General features: G+C 47.9%; 1 protein-coding gene across 18 annotated transcripts in view; it reads left to right on the forward strand.

Moving 5' to 3' along the window:
• Positions 1–17,084, forward strand: part of AFF3 (ALF transcription elongation factor 3) — a 594,300-nt gene that overhangs the window by 538,100 nt on the left and 39,116 nt on the right. For all 18 annotated transcript variants that reach the window (XM_085018570.1, XM_021088183.2, XM_021088187.2 and 15 more), the window contains 3 exons: positions 986–1,175; positions 9,049–10,149; positions 15,606–15,730. In XM_085018570.1, the coding sequence (XP_084874696.1) occupies positions 986–1,175; positions 9,049–10,149; positions 15,606–15,730 (1,416 nt within the window). The remainder of the gene's footprint in view (positions 1–985; positions 1,176–9,048; positions 10,150–15,605; positions 15,731–17,084) is intronic.

The following is a 17,084-nucleotide window of genomic DNA, read 5'->3' on the forward strand; positions in this document are numbered from 1 at the left end:
TTCAAAAGAACAGAGTTGGGTGTTTTTCAATGCAGTTAATAAAGAGCTTTGAAGATGTTGAATCCTATGTGAGTACCGAAAACTTCCTTTCTGGCTCACTCTTCAGGTGGATGTGTATTATTTGAATTTTTCGTGGTTCCTAATGACCATTAGAAGTGTCCTTTTTTTCCCTGTTCTCTTTGAGTACCTAATTTGAGCATATAAGTTTCTGGCAAATTTCAACACACAAATGAACTTCAAGTATAATTTGAAGTGGTGTTACTATAAGCTGCTGTACTGGGGTTGAATGTTAAAGTCTAGAATATAGAAAAATGTGTAAGTGGGGAATCTTCAGTTCTTTAACAAAGGGCTCAAAGGAAAATTACTGTTTATACAGCAAGCCAGCTCCTGTCAAGACTCCAGCACCCGGCTCCCTGGGCGGAAAGAGGTGGGAAGCTAGACTAACTTTGTTGGTCTGCAGGCTCCGGAACCTTCCAGCAGGCAGTGAAAGCACAGAGCAGGACCCAGTGCCCCATTCTTACAGCCCACTTCCTAAAATAAAGCAAGCAGACGTTTTCGTTCTTTACAAACTATTTCAAGCATTTTGGACTTCCTTGTGTTTTTGTAAATGATTGGAATGGGGGATCCATTTGAAAAGCCATTCCCAGAAATACCGGCAAAGTCAAAACGGTCCTACTGAAATGACACCACCCTCCCTCCTAAAACGGTCACACGAGGAGCTAGTGGCCGACTACCAAGTGACACCCACGTTCATTCCTAAGTTTATTTCTCTGCATCCTTTTTTTTTTTTTTTTTTTTTTTTTTTTTTAACCACAAGGCTGCTTTGACCTTGACGGTGGCTCTGTGCGTGCCAGGTGATGGCTGGCAGATGCGCAGGCTGTGCGCCTCCTCTGCTTCGGCTGAGCCACAGCCCACTCACCCGTGGTCCCCGTTTGCTCACTTGGCTTTCCTTCTCTTTCCTCCCCGGGGCCTCGTGGGCCGGCAGCGCCGGGGTCCAGCAGGCCAACGGCAGGGCCTCTGCACCCTCCAGCAAGGGCAGCAGCAGCGGCAGCAGCAGCAGCAGCGGGAGCAGTTCCTCCAGTGACTCTGAGAGCAGCTCGGGATCTGACTCGGAGACTGAGAGCAGTTCCAGCGAGAGTGAGGGCAGCAAGCCCCCCCACTACTCCAGCCCCGAGGTAAGGATGTGCGGCCTCTGAGTGCCGCCCCCGCAGCTTCTCCCCCGCCCCTGCCCCAATGAGGGCAGCGAGCCCTCCTCTGAGTCCCACATCTCACACCTCCACAGCCCCAGCCTCCGTGCTGTGACACGGGCCTGCCAGCCACCGTGACCCCTCCGGACCTCCACCGCCTGGCAGCCTGCCCAGGTTTATTCTGCCTCATCCACCCCCCCCCCCTCAAAGTTCTCTTCATTACAGAGCTTCCTTTGAAGTATAGACACACGTCATCTCTCATTGTCCCCAAATCTCTATCTTGACTTCCAGAACTTTCCAAGTGTGCTATAAACATCCCTGACTGGAAATAACCTGTTGATGTGGTCTCCCTCAGGGTCAGGCCATGGCAGTCACCTGACAGGGCAGTGACTTAACGGGGGAAAGGACTTTTGTGTATCAGACTTGGTTAGAATCTTACCTCTTTGCAGTTTGTCATGGCCTGGAAGAACAGGGGCTGTAAATATTAATAAAACCTTCTTAACTGTGTTTTCTTTGTGAAAATGTAAGAAGAAAAATTAGCATCAGCCTACAAATAATAGTGAAACCTTTTATAGCTATGATGAGGATCCATGTGGAAGATTTAGGTGCCTCATATAAAAATATTATAAGGTACCAATAAAAGCCATTGCTATTTCTAGTTTAAAGGAGAAAGGGGGAAATTAAATAGTAATTCAGAGCATGGATTCTTGAGAGAGGGCAGAAAGCACACTTTTTAAGTCCCCGGATCCCTAAGCATAGACTTTGATTTCTAAAGAAGGAATGAAACATGCATCTTCTTGAGTGTATAAACATTTGACATCACTGTGGATCATAGCATTTAAATTTTTACCCACAATCCTCTGTATTGTTTTAGGGCCCACATTTCTAAATGGACTCTAAAATGAAATCAAATAAATCAACCACTTAATAAGCAAACTGGTGGTGAGAGGGGAGCACCTTTCAGGCCTATCAAGACTCATGTTTCCAACTTGTGTACCTGTGTTTGTGTGTCTGTCTGTCTGTCTCTATCTCTCTCTTTCTCTATCTCCCTATATAAAGGGGAGACCCTTAGCAACGTTAACCTATAAAAGCTGTATTTTTTTTTTCTTGGCCGCACCCACGGCATATAGAAATTCCCAGGCTAGGGGTCGAGCCACAGCCACTGTAGAGGCAATGCCAAGTAGTTATGTTGAGAGCCACACGGGAAGTCCTAAAAGCTGTATGTTGATATCGCCCCGACTTGTCCCAGAAACTAAATGATTATTTCTTCATCATCATTTCATTCATTCATGCATTCATTCACTCATTCAGGTTCATTCAACAAGTATTTATTGTGCCTCTGCCACAGATGTGGATGCTTGGCTCTGGAAGACAGCAATGATGTCACAGAAAAAAAGGTCCCTGTCTTCATAGACCTGATATTCCACTGGGAATAATTTGAAAAGAACAAACATTTTTTAAAAAGGCAGGAGTTAAATAAAACAAAGGAGTTAACCAGACTTCTTCAGAACCAGCTTTATGCTCTCACTTGTGGAAGACTCCAGAATATTTAGTAGAAAGAATTTGGTTCCAGGGACATTGCAAGAGCCAAGGGGGATAGTGACGGTGGATTAAATTGTTAGGGTCGGTGAATGCTACACACACACACACACACACACACACACACACACACACACCAGGCTCCTCTTTGTGAAACTGAAGGTTAAATTCAGAACCATAGGTCTTATTTGCACACTGAAATGTGACCCCTGCAGTTCCTGATGAGGCTGAAACCAGCCTCAAAGAAGCACCGTTATAAAGGGCTTTAAGCAGATTCTTTCTAAATGTCACTGAGATAATTAAAAAGACTTGAACTCCTTGGTGACAAAAAGAAGTGCTCAGCTTCCTTAGCCAAGGTCCCTAGCTGAGGGGAGGTAGGAAGCCTGCTAAAGCCAGCCTGAAAGTTTAAGTTACCTGAGGCCACGTGTAATTTTCAACTCCGGGTTTCTCGATCCAGAGGGAGTGCAGAAGCGACAAGTGATGTAGCCACTGCACATGACTTCTTTCTGCTGAAAAGGAATGTATTTGCTGGAATAAAAGTAAGGTTTCCTTGGGAGTTCTCTAGTGGCTCAGTAGGTTAAGGATCTGGTGTTGTCACTGCAGGGGTTCGGGTTACTGCTGTGGTGCAGGTTCAGTCCCTGGCCCAGGAACTTCCACATGCTGCAGATGCAGCCAAAAAAAAAAAAAAAGAGAGAGTAAAGTTTCTTGAAAAAAAGTAAAATTTCTTTTAACATTTTCCCCAAGATTACTATAGACACATGCCTTTCAGAAATAAAATGAGGAGTTCCCATTGTGGCGCAGCGGAAACAATCCCAACTAGTATCCATGAGGACTCGGGTTCAATCCCTGGCCTCCCTCAGTGGGTTAAGGATCCAGCATGGTTGTGAGCTGTGGTGTAGGTCACAGATGCAGCTTGGATCTGGCGTGGCTGTGGCTGTGGCGTAGGCCAGCAGCTACAGCTCCAATTGGACTACTGGCCTGGGAACTTCCATGTGCCACAGGTGCAGCCCTAAAAAAAAAAAAAAAAAAAAAAAAAAAAAAAAAAGAAAGAAAGAAAATGAGTTTGCAAAATGAAAACAGGAAAAAAGAGGAAAAGCGTTACCCAGCCAACTCTCCATGACATCTCTCTTTTACTCTGACTCGGCTGGCCCAGATCACCTTACAAAGAGCAGGAAGACCTATTTTCCAGAACTTGACTCTCCTGAGTTTTATCTGAGCCATAGTTTAAGGTTGTTGTTGCAGAAAGCCACTGCATTTTACCTAAATCGCCATAGTATGGCCCCAGGTCTGCAAGCTAGCATGGAAGAGCCCCTGTAAACAGTATTTCCATCACTGCAGACACCCCTCTGTGGCCTGACATTTGCTTAGTTGTCCTCAGACTGGTTGTGGGTTTTTTTGTTTGTTTGTTTTGTTTTCATTTAAGTTGTTATCTTCTTTCTTGGCCTGGGCTGTCCTTTCACGCCAGAACTTCACAGGGGGAGCACACCTTGCCCTCAGTCAGCACCTCTACACCAACACACAGAGCTCCTTAGCCCGGGGTTTCCCTAGTAAAGGGTACCACATGGACAGAAAGAGCCTGGTCACAGGATTTTGAGGAGGGCCAGGATTAAGTAAGCTTCATCCATTTTTTTTTTAATCGTCTTTTTAGGACCATGGCATATGGAAGTTCCCAGGCTAGGGTTCCAATCAGAGCTACAGCTGCTGGCCTACACTACAGGGACAGCAACGTGGGATCTGAACCTCATCTTCGACCTACACCACAGCTCATGGCAACACCAGATCCTTAACCCACCGAGCATGGCCAGGGATCTAATCTTCGTCCTCATGGATGCTAGTCAGATTCGTTTCCACTGCGCCACAATGGGAACTCCCTTAATCCATTTCTTTACCGTAAAGCATCCCCTCACGTTGCTCCTGTAAGCAGTACAGCGTTTCCCAAATGTATCTGACCTTGGAAACCTGTGTTCATGGGATCTACGAACTAAAAAGCACATTATGGAAAATGCCGCCCTAGATCATTCTTGAACATCAGCAGAAAGGCGAGACAGGTTACTCACTGATTCACCAAGCTCCTCCTTAATTAGGCATCTGTGGGGTACATGGCAGTGGATGCTATGAAGGATGTAGATGAAGTGGGAACTCAGGTGGAAAGCTTGTGCGCAAAGCAAGGGGAAGATTAATGAGGGAGGGTGGGGGGAGTCCTGGCTGGAAGTACGATGCACCAAGCCAGCAAATAAGCAGAAACCTCCATGGACAGCTCAGGACATGGACCAGAGCCAGCAGCAGGAAACAAGCCCCATGTCCTGAGTGTGCCCGTCCTCCTCTTCTGCCACTTAATTCTTGGCTATTTAAGCTTCTTTGGCCATGACTGTTTCACCCCTGAAATAGCAGATAATCTCGTGTTGCCTGAGTCCTGAGGTTGTTCTGAGGAATCTACAATGCACATGGAGTGACAGCTTATTTGTGAGTCGTTCTCAGAGGAACAGAGTCACAGCAGGCTGTCCCCCGAGCCTATTACGGGTCCTTCGAGGCAGAAAAAGAAGCAGAGATCTGGCCCCTGCCTCAGAGCAGTGTTTGGCTTTGTTGAAGACACGAAGTTTATATGCATGAAACAGATATGGACACCAAAAGATGATGCAGATAAGGATAAAGAAGGCAACAGGTATTCTTTGGAGAGTTAGTGGTGTTTTTCCAAAAATTGGATCTAATTCTTCCGTTGTAGGTTGAAGACTGACATTGCTCAAAAGAAACGAGGTCCCCCTTTCGTGAGGCTACACCAGAGAGTAAAGTAGTGGGAGATTTGGCAAAGCAGCAATGAAGAGAATCTGCTCTTTCAACCCAGACAAATATGGGTTTAGCCGTGCAGCTCTGGACATGTCATTTAACCTCTCTGAGTCTCAGTTAGAGCCTGGGGGTGATGCTTGCTATTTCCTGTCTTTACAGATTAAGTTAGATGCTACCTATCAAGTGAAAACACACTGTAGGTGGTCTGGCAATGAAAGATGCCTGTAAGATGATGGATGCCCGAGGAATTTGGATGCCATTTGAGAGGCAGTAGGAGGTCCCTGTATATCTTTGAGCAAGGAAAAGTGACTTAGTGATGTGTTGAAGATGCTCCTTCAGCTTGATTTCTTCAGCTGTAAAGAACAGAAATAAATAACCCTAAAGCACATCAGGCAGTGGGCCCATACTTTATTTGTATTAAAGTCTCCCTTCTCTGCTAAGACTCCCTCTGGGAAGGTTTACGGGGGTCTCCCTGTGAGCTGCTGTGCTTTGGCTCCAGGCAGACCTCTGTGTTCTCTTATGCAAGACATTTGAGATGTGGAAGGTTCCGGATGGTGGGGACAAGGGCGAGCTAGTGTGAGACACAGTTGTAGGGCCAGTGTGAGTGACAGGCTCTGCCAGAAATGTTTGCACCTTCTCCCTTTCTGCATGGTCCCTTCAGCATCCATGCATCCCACTGGGCCCTGTGTGTCTTGGGAAGCTACAGCACAGAAGTCACTGACTAGCCAGTGGTCATGGAGAAATGGGGTGAGGAGGAGACAGCCTCAGGGCCATCGACTTGTTTGCCATCAAATTCACCTTCAGCCACAGGCAACTCATCTCAGGGAGGGTGAGAGCTTCCCCTTGTCAATGACCCAGTCCTGTGCCCTGCTCCCCGGTGTCCTCTATTGCATTCCTCTTGAATGGACCAGGTGTACTCTGCAGTTCTGCTGGCTCCCTTTCCCTGGAGAAGCCAGATGAAAGTGAGGTCAGGATTCACAGATGACAACACAGAGGTGCCAAAGGCAGTTTATCGTTTTCTCCTCCAGAGCCCTGGTCCATCAGGCTGCATGAACGCAAACAAAGTAGAAGATCAGGTCACAGTCCAGACTCCCTGTCAGGGTCATGAGAGTTCCCCCTTCCAGCTGTTTCCCAGGAGGAAGCTCTCCAACCTTATGGTCCCAGGGGAAGGTCTCAGATCCCCATGCCGGCCCCCACTGAAATGTCGCTTATCCTTCTCAGACCCTGGACACCCTGTACTGTAGCTGGTCTCATCTGCTTAGAGGGAACCAGAAGGGTATCCACGGTTCCTGCCATAGCTTGGGTGCCTGGCGCCCACACTCTGGCCTCTTCGTCTTGGCTCCAGGTCTCTCTGGCCCATGAAAGGCTTCCCGTCTTCCTGAGCTGTGCCCCAGACTCCTCCAGACTCAGTCAGGACCCCTGTGTCTAAGGTACCGCTGTCCCCAGGCCTTCTTCCCCTCACATCTTTGCCTCCTGTCACGAGGCCACAGTTCCCCTCTTAAGACAGACCTCACTTTTGGTAACAAATCTTGGTACATGAAAGCAGTCTTTGGGACATTAGGATGTTTTCTAAAAAGTTTTTTTCTCCTACAGGGAAGCTTGACTTGGTCTGGGCTTTAACTAACCAAGTTTGAAATGCAGAGCTCAGCCATTCTTCTTTATTCTAGACTCATATCTAGGCCCCCCTTGGGTCAGTGGAAGCCATGAACTCAGCGTAGAGGCCACAGGGAAGGACAAATACATCACCTTAATCACTCCAAAAATTTTTATCTAGAATCACAAAGAAGATTCAAGCTAAAGTTCTATACTTATTATTATTATTATTATTATTATTATTTTTTAGGTTTTTTTAGGGTGGCACTTGCAGCATTCTACCCCTAGGTAGAATCAGAGTTGCAGCTGCCGGGCCACACCACAGCCGCAGCAACTCAGGATCCGAGCCATGTCTGTGACCTACACCACAGCTCACAGCAACGCCAGATCCCTGACCCACTGAGCGAGGCCAGGGATCAAACCTGCGTCCTCATGGATACTAGTTGGGTTCATAACTCTCTGAGCCACAAAGGGAACTCCCACCTCTCTTCTATTACTAATCATAGATGCTAGATTAGTGGACTTTTATTATAAATCCACAGCATTTACTCCCTGCAAAAGCATCAGTTCTTAACCTTTTTTTTTTAAGACATAAATCCCTAGAGGCATAAATGGAAACTAAGGACCTCTCTTCAAAAAAGGTGTCTACATAACATTTCACATTCGGGAGTTCCTGTCTTGGTGCAGCAGAAACAAATCCAACTAGGAACCATGAGGTTGCGGGTTGATCCCTGGCCTCACTCAGTGGGTTAAGAATCCAGCGTTGCCGTGAGCTGTGGTGTGCGTCGCAGATGTGGCTCAGATCTAGCGTTGCTGTGGCTGTGGCATAAGCCGGCAAAAACAGCTCTGATTCGAGCCCTAGCCCGGGAACCTCCATACACCACCAGTGCAGCCCTGAAAAGACAAAAGCCAAAAAAAAAAAAAAAAAAAGCAAAAAACGAAACAAAAAAACCATTACAGGCCATTCATTGACACCCACACCTCCAACCACCCCCAACCCCAACCCCAGAGCCAGCCTGTGAACCAGAGTTTAAAACCTGAAATGTCCATGATTTGCTCAAAGTTAGCAAAACTGCTTGCAGGAAAGGCTTCCATTGTCACCTCCTTGTCTGAAACATTTTGGGCAAAAAGTGATAGAAGCAGATTGAGGACGGACAAATCAAGTCCAGCTGTCAAAGCATGTAGGGCATGTGCACAGGTGATCCTTTGGGAGTACAGGTTCCAGTTAGCCCACTTGGAATTTCTCCCCAAATTTTAAGTCTCACCAAAAGATGAGTGCTAACACTCCAGACTACACCCAGTGACCTTTCGTGGACCCTCAAGGTTACATATGTATAAATATTAGAAATATACTTTGGAAGGGAGTTCCTGTTGTGGTGCAGCAGAAACGAATCTGATTAGGAACCATGAGGTTGCAGGTTCGATCTGTGGCCTCACGCAGTGGGTTAAAGATCTGGCATTTCCCTGAGCTGTGGTGTAGGTCATAGACTCAGCTCGGATCCTGAGTTGCTGTGACTATGGTGTGGGCCAGCAGCTGTACTTCCGATTGGACCCCTAGCCTGGGAACCTCCATATGCTATGGGTGCAGCCCTAAAAACCAAAAAAAAAATAAAAATAAAAATAAATAAAAAGAGAAAGAATACCTTGTATAACTCTCAGAAGTGTTGGAAATGGATCCTTGTCAAGCATAGTGCATGCCCTTATTTTCCCAAATTTATCAAAGTACTGCGCTGGCATTTTGGTGCCAGGGCCCAGGAGGGGGACAGCCTCTTGTGTGCCAGCTGATACTACTCACACTTACCACCCCCATTTTCCTTGCATTTCCAGTCCCTCCGTTTTCTGCTCATGCACCTGGAAGAGTAAGTCAAGAGAAAACCAGCCAGGTCCCTTTTAAGTGAGCCCATCATAAAAGATGTTTTCTTTGTTGTGGGTTTTCTGCTTCTAGGCCGAGCCAGCGTCCTCTAACAAGTGGCAATTGGATAAATGGCTGAACAAAGTTAATCCCCACAAGCCTCCTATTCTGATCCAAAATGAAAGTCACGGGCCAGAGAGCAATCAGTACTACCCTCCCGTGAAGGATGATACACAGGACTGTGGGAAGCTTCCAGAAGTCTGCCCCAGCAGCCTGAGAGACAAGGACATCAAGAGCGCCTGCAAGGAGGAGCAGAGACCAAGGACCGCGAACAAGGCCCCCGGGAGCAAAGGGGTGAAGCAAAAGTCCCCTCCCGCTGCCGTGGCCGTGGCTGTGACCGCCGCCCCCGCCGCCCCGCCACCCGCTGTGCCCGGGGCGCCTGCCGAGAGCGCGCCTCCACCAGCCCGGAGGTCAGGGGGCAAGAAGCCCACCCGGCGCACTGAGAGGACCTCGGCCGGCGACGGTGCCAACGGCCTCCGGCCTGAGGAGCCCGTGGCCGCCGATGCGCTGGGGGCGAGCGTGGCGGTTCCCCCGGAGCCCACCAAGCCCAGGCCCTGCGGCAACGGCAGGACCAGCCACCGCAAGGAGCTGCGCTCGGCCGTGACCTGCGAGAAGCGCCGCACGCGGGGGCTGAGTCGGATCGTCCCTAAATCCAAAGAGTTCATCGAGACAGAGTCTTCCTCTTCGTCCTCCTCCTCAGACTCGGACCTGGAGTCAGAGCAGGAGGATTATCCCCTGTCCAAGGCGCAGGCGGTGGCCACCGCCGCCCCTGGGAACGAGCAGAGGCTGAAGGAGGCTGCCAACAGCATCATCGGCGGCGGCCCCCGGGCCCCCGTGGGCTCCATCAATGCCAGGACCACCAGTGACATCGCCAAGGAGCTAGAAGAGCAGTTCTACACCCTGGTCCCCTTCGGCCGCAATGAACTCCTCTCCCCATTGAAGGACAGTGAGGAGGTCAGGTCGCTCTGGGTCAAAATTGACTTGACCCTCTTGTCCAGGATCCCAGAACACCTGCCTCAGGAGCCGGGGGTCTTGAGTGGTCCTGCATCCAAGGAAGCTGAGAGTGCACCCCCAAGCCACACAGCTGACGCGCCCCCAGAAAAGGCTTTGCCAAAATCCAAGAGGAAACGTAAGGTAGGTTTGGAAACACATGGGGTCTGAAGGCGTGGCCGGAGGGGGGCCTCCCCCTGAACTTGAACTTGCAGGCAAGGAGGTGGGCACAGGGAGGCTGCTGGCCTGGAAAGTTCCGGGAGCACGGGTTTTATGTGTTTTTCCTTGCAAACATTCATAGAGTACTTTAGCTATGTCAGATGGAGTGCTAAGAACTTGACCTATGTTAACTCAGTTAAATCCTTAGAACCGCCCAGTGGGGCAAGAGCCCTTATTTTTCTCCTGTTATAGGATAATTAAGCCCTGTCCCACTGCATGTGGAAGTAGGCAGACAGGAAATCTTCACTGAGTATGTGCAGAGGGAGTTCCCATTGTGTCTCATTGGTAACAAACCTGACCAATATCCACAAAGATGCAGGTTCAATCCTTGCCCTTGTTCAGTGGATTAAGGATCTGGCCTTTGGAGTTCCTGTCATGACTCAGCAGCAATGAATCTGACCAGCATCCATGAGGACACAGGTTTGATCCCTGGCCTTGCTCAGTGGGTTAAAGATCTGGTATTGCCATGAGCTGTGGTGTAGGTCACAGACGAGGCTCAGATTTAACGTTGCTGTGGCTGAGGTGTAGCCAGGGGTTCAGCTCCGATTTGACCCCTAGCCTGAGAATCTCCATATGCTGCAGGTGCAGCCCTAAGAAGACAAAAATAAATAAATAAATAAAAATAAAACCAAAAACCAAAAAAAAAAAAAAAAAAAAGGATCTGGTGTTGCCATGAGCTGTGTAGGCTGGCAGCTTCAGCTCTGATTTAACCCCTAGCCTGGAAACTTCCATATGCCTTGGGTACAGCCCTAAAAAGCGGGAAAAAAAGAAAGAAAGAAAGAAAGAGAGACTGTGTGGAGAGGCAAGCTGGAGGCTGGGCCTAGGAGAAAAACTACATGCGGGCAAGCCCCCATCTTTGCTGGGAGGGGTAGCCAACAGCCTCAGAGGGTTTCATAAGGCTGTGTGTGACTTGAGTGAGGTATGAATATGGAAGTGCTTGGTGGGGTTATCGGGTGATGGGCCCCTGGGTGGGGAAACCAGCCTGCAGTCTCAGAGCCAGCGGCCAGTGCTCCCTGTGGTGTTGATCTGGAGAACTTTGTGGTAGAGACGGGCCAGAAACAGGGCCCTGAGGATGAGCGGCTTTTGAGTAATCAGTGGATCAGAAACAAGGTGGCACCAAATAAAATACAGTGGGTGAGAAACCAAAGATTGTGGTCTCAAATTTAAGACAGAATCATTCACGGCAGTTAACACTTGTATATGACCTGACGAGGGCTGTTCTTTTTGTACATATTAAATCACTTATAAATTCCTTATGACTTTATGAGGCAGGTATTACTGTCATGCCATTTTACAGATGAGGAAACTGAGGCTCAGAGAGCCTAAAGCAGCTTTCACTAGACTCGTGTAGGTGAGAAGGGGCAGAGCCAGGAATGAAGCCAGGCTGTCTGGGGAAGGGAGGAGTCTTCTGCTAAGAAGTCATCACCTGAGAGGTTTCTGTAGTGTTTTCCCCACAGGGAAATACTTCTGAGTGGGGAACTCAGAAGGCTCCCTGCTTGGAGTTTAATGCTCTGGTTGCCATCTTGGAATTCTTCCTTTTATCTTTGAATTTGCGTTTTGAGGGCAGAGCATGAGGGGACAGTAGAGCACACCTCGGGGCATGTGGAGCTTGGATTCATCTCCTGTCCCACCTCTTTCCTAGGGCCCTTGCGGGGTCTGCCAGCTCCTCTGCCCCTTTGCAGCCTTCCCCTCCACATCCCCGTCCAGGGGCTAAGGCACAGGCACAGTGATGGTCGGGGTCAGGATCAGCGACTCCCCAAACCCAGTCCAGGCACTGAAGGGTTTCCCAGGGGAGATTGCAGCCCCCAAGGGATGGCCTTGGGGAAGAGGAGACTGGCCTTCCTCACCCCTCAACCCATGGGCCCACACCTGGCAGGCAGCAGAAATCCTTCACTGGTGGGCTGCACGCATGCTCCCAACTGCAGATCAGGGCCCCCAGCACTGGGAGAGTCTGCATATACCCCCTAAGTGTTCCCATGTTTCATGGGGCATAATACGAAATAGCAAATAAACACCACCATGACAAGTCAAGAGAAAGACTTCAGGGAGTTCCCTGGTGGCTCAGCGGGTTAAGGATCCACTGTTACCACTGCTATGGCTGGGGTTGCTGCTGTGGCATGGATCCAGTCCTGGCCTGGGAGCTTCTGCATGCCGTGGGTGTAGCTGAAAGAAAAAAAGAGATAGAGACTTCAGAAATCAAGAAAATGTTTCCGACTTTAGAGCTTGATAACATTACTCTTGAAGTTCCCATTGTGGCTCAGTGGGTTAAGAACCCAACTAGTATCCATGAGAATGTGGGTTTGATCCCTGGCCTTGCTCAGTGGGTTAAGGATCCAGTGTTACCACAAGCTGTGGTGTAGGTCCCACGTTGCTGTGGCTGTGGCATAGGCTGGCAGCTGCAGCTCCAATTTGACCCTTAGCCTGGGAACGTCCATATGCAGCAGGTGCGGCCCTAAAAGGGCAGATAGGTAGGGAGGGAGGGAGGGAAATAGATAGATAGATAGATAGATAGATAGATAGATAGATAGATAGACAGACAGACAGACAGACAGACAGACAGACAGATAGGCAGGCAGGCAAGCAATGTTACTCTTTAAGTGCTTTCATTTTTTCTGGAGGTACAAGTGACATAGCATTATATTAATTTCTGTTGTACAGTATAATGATTCAATATTAGTTTATATGTGCTGCAAAATGATCACCACCCTAAGTCTGGTTAACATCCATCTCTATGCATAGTTATAAATTTCTTTTTCTCCTGATGAGAATGTTCACGATTCCTCTTTCAGCTGCTTTCACATATGCACAGAAGTGTTATTAACTATAGTCACCATACTGTACATGACATCCCAGGACTAATTCATGTTATAACTATGCGTGCACACTTCCTGACCTCTTTCACCCATTTGTACACTGCCGCCGCCCCCCTCCCATGCCCCCAGGCAACCAGCAGTCTGTTCTCTACAAACATAAGCTGGGAATGGGTTTGGGGTTTGTTTTTAGATTCCACATATAAGTGAGATCATAAGGTACTTGTCTTTTTCAGTCCAACTTATTTCACTCAACGTAATACCCTTCAGGTTCATCTATGTTGTTGTAAATGGCAGGACTTCCTTTTTTATGGCTGAACAATATTCCATTGAGTGTGATATATATGTGGTGTGTGTATATATATACACATATATGTAATATACAATGGGATATATATAATGTATGTATATACCACAGTTTTTTATCCATCTATCCACCCATGGAACTCTAAGTTGCTTCCTTGTCTCAGCTATTGTAAGCAATGCTGCAGTGAACATGGGGATGCATATCTCTTTTTGAATTAGTATTTTCATTTTCTTTGGATAAATACCCAGAAGTGGGATTGCTGGGTCATATGGTGGGTCTGTCTTTAATTTTTTAAGAAACCTCTGTACTGTTTCTGGGGTGGCCGCACCAATTTACATTCCCACCAAGAGTGCACAAGGGTTCCCTTTTCTCCACCTCTTCACACACTTACTATTTCTGGTCTTTTTGTTAATAACCGTTCTGACAGGTGTGAGGCAATATCTCATTGTGGTTTTGATTCATATTTCCCTGGTGATTAGCACTGTTGAGCATCTTTTCATGTACCTGTTGGCCGTCGGTATATCTTCTTTAGAAAAATGTCCAATCAGATCCTCTGCCTATTTTTCAATTGGATTTTTTGTTTCTTTGCTCTTGAGTGGTATGAGTGTATGAATTCTTTGTATGTTTTGGATCCCCACCCCTTCTCAGATACGTGATTTGTAACTATCTTCTCCCATTCAGTGGGTTGCCTTTTCATGGAGTTGATGCTCTCCTTCTCTGTGATGAGGCTTTTTAGTTTAATGTGGCCCCACTTGTATATTTTTGCTGTTGTTACCTTTTGCTTTTGGTGTTAAATGCAAGTCATCATCAGCAAGACCGACATCCTGCTCTGTGAACAAGGGGCCCAGCATTTTCATCTTGTACTGACACCTTCACAAGTCATGCGTTCAGCCCTGGCCTCCTGGGTGACCTTGATCAAGTGACCTTCCCTTCTCTGTACTTCAGTTTCTTCATTTGTAAAATGGTGACATTTGCAGAGGTGTTGTCAGGTCCAGACAGCATAATTCAGTGCTATTGCCGAGCTCACTACTTCTCTACCCTTCTTTCCTTCACTTTTCTTCTATACGTCATTCCCCAGGTGATTAATTCATCAGTGGATTGGCTGAAGGAAAGGGTATTTCAGAGCTAGAAATTGATAAACAGATAGATTGGAAATGTATGTGGCTGGATAGGCAGAGTAGCTCTATAGAGGGAAATGTATAAAAAGACATACATGTAGATTCCATAATACTCTGTAGTTAAGGAATTTTTTTATCCATGGCCTTTTTTACTTTAACTCATGAAACTTCATTTACACCATGCCTGACACTCTGCTCTCCTTGTGAAGTCTACTGAATCATCATTAAACACATGCAGGAAAGTGAAAGAACATTTTCGTGGCGCTCTTTACTCAGCATCTGGGGTGTAAAGACCCCAGTTCTGGAACACCACAGACCTGGCCACCCAGCCTACAGAGCCCAGACTGGAGCCCAAGGCTGGGGATCCAGAGCTTTGGCTTGGACCCTCCTTGGGGCACAGTTTCTTGGGAGCCTCTGGGATCCTTGCAACAGAGGCTGTGTGACAGTCCTAGCAAGAGAGAGAAGGTCAAAGTCATTCTGTCTTTGGTGCCGGTGCTTGTCTCCTGGAAGACGCTGCTGAGAGCCCTGAACATGCCTCCCCTGTGTCGCTGCCATCTCACCAGGAATGGAACTTTGTTGCATGCACGCCAGTTGCACTAGTACACATCTCAAGTTAAACACAATTGTGCAAACAAGAACCCAATCCCACCACTGTTTTATAAAAATGTCCTTCAAAGCCATGAATTTTGAAGGACAGATCCGAGCTCGTCACTGCCCTTGCAGCATTAAGCCCGGAATAGGTTGCCAGGCCTTGTTCGGGTACCAGGAAGTAGCAAAGTGAGTGATGCTGAAGCCATGGAGTGACTCTAGAACAGGGCTTCCATGGTGGGTGGGATCTACCTGTCAGCAAAGTAGTTTTCATCTGGCACAGTGTTCCCTCCTAAATTTTATTCCTGGTGTCAGGCTTGTCCTCTCAATAAGGTGTCAGAGTAAGACTGACAAGATTTCATCCTCACTCATGGAAGAGCTGAAGGGGAACCTAGCCCAGGGCCCGGAGTGGTGCAGCCACTTGGGTGCAAGGCTGTGGTCCAGGGTGGCCCGGTGAGCCGGTCTCCCAGGAGACCTTCTCTGTGGAAGGTGGTGATGGGAGCTCACTGTGCTCCCTTGCAACCCCACACTGATTGGTCTCTGCTTATTTCCCCACAGTGTGACAACGAAGACGACTACAGGGAGATCAAGAGAGCCCAGGGAGAGAAGGAGAGCTCCTCACGACTGACCGCCTCTGGCAGCAGTACCCTGTCTGCCAACCACTGCAACATGACCATCAACAGGTATGTGTGCTCCCACCAAGGCAGAGCGAGCCAGAGGGGTGTCTGGGTCTGACTGAGAGTCACATGCCACACCGGAGGAGGGTCAGGGTTTTGAAGGACTGCTCTGCTCTGGGTCCCCAGGCTTGCTTCCCTTGATTTAACCCCAGGGTAACCATCCTGCCTGGAGGTGTGCCTCATGTCACAGGTCCGGGTGCGCTGGAAGTGAGTACTTTGTAATAAAAGACCAGTTACTAGTTACACATAGTCCCACCCTTTCAAAAACACAGCTCTACTCTGAAAACTTAAAAAACAAATTTTCAGGAGTTCCTATTGAGGCTCAGCAGTTAATGAACCCAACTAGCATCCATGAGGACTCAGGTTCAATCCCTGGCCTTACTCAGTGGGTTAAGGATCGGGTGTTGCCGTGAGCTGTGGTGTAGGTCACAGATGTGGCTCGGATCTGGCATTACTGTGGCTGTGGTGTACACTGGCAGCTACAACTCTGATTGGAACCCAAGCCTGGAAACCTCTGTGTGCTGCGGGCATGGCCCTAAAAAGAAAAAAAAAAAGACTATCCCAAGTTAATAAAGCCATGCCATAAATCTATTTTTAAAAATTTCAAACTACTGTTTTAATAGCCAGGAAACCCATGAGAACACTAAGCTTATTACACAAATGGAAAATACGAATGTGAGCGGAATCTCCCTGACACACCTAAAGTTCTTGGGTATAGGCTGAATTCATGGTGATAGACAGGATCAGGGTCTCCAAGGTAAAACAGCCACCCCGTCCCTCCTCTAAAGGGGTTCCCTCTGGACCCACACAGCCCTGAACCCCTCTGACAGATGGCTTCCTAGCAAAGCACAGTCCTGGATATTTATTATAAGCCAGTAGCTTCTCATCAGTCATAGAAGCTTTTTCCATTTAGAAATAGCTCAGCTCAGAAAGCACTTTTCCTCTGCTCAGACACTCCTCACTCTCCCCGACTGCATACATAGAATTTTTAAGGGGAGATTAATGTTTTGGCGCAGCCCATAAAAATGTAAACCGAAAGGTTAGGGGAAGATGAAGCACAGCACTAAAACCCGGAGAGGAAACTGGAGAGCAAGGGCACCCGGGAGCAGGGCCAGAATCCCCTTGGGAAGGAGACTGAGAGCCCTGGAAGGTCTGAGCTGTCCACACCAGCCAGCCCAGCCCACAAGCCGCCGTGCTGACCAGAGAATACCCCCAAAATAGTGGGGAAATGTCCATGGGGAAAGTGTGGTTCCAAAATATCTTTTAAATGCATTGTAGAGTTATATGTGTGCTTCTTGGTTAATGCCTTAAATAACCTTTCTAGGAGATCTAGTAACTACTATAATTTCTAGTAGTGATG

This window comes from Sus scrofa, chromosome 3 (assembly GCF_054392235.1).
Source record: "Sus scrofa isolate SSC_HxYL_T2T_F1_AM1 chromosome 3, Sscrofa_HxYL_maternal_Yorkshire_Landrace_v2.0, whole genome shotgun sequence".
NCBI lineage: Eukaryota > Metazoa > Chordata > Mammalia > Artiodactyla > Suidae > Sus > Sus scrofa.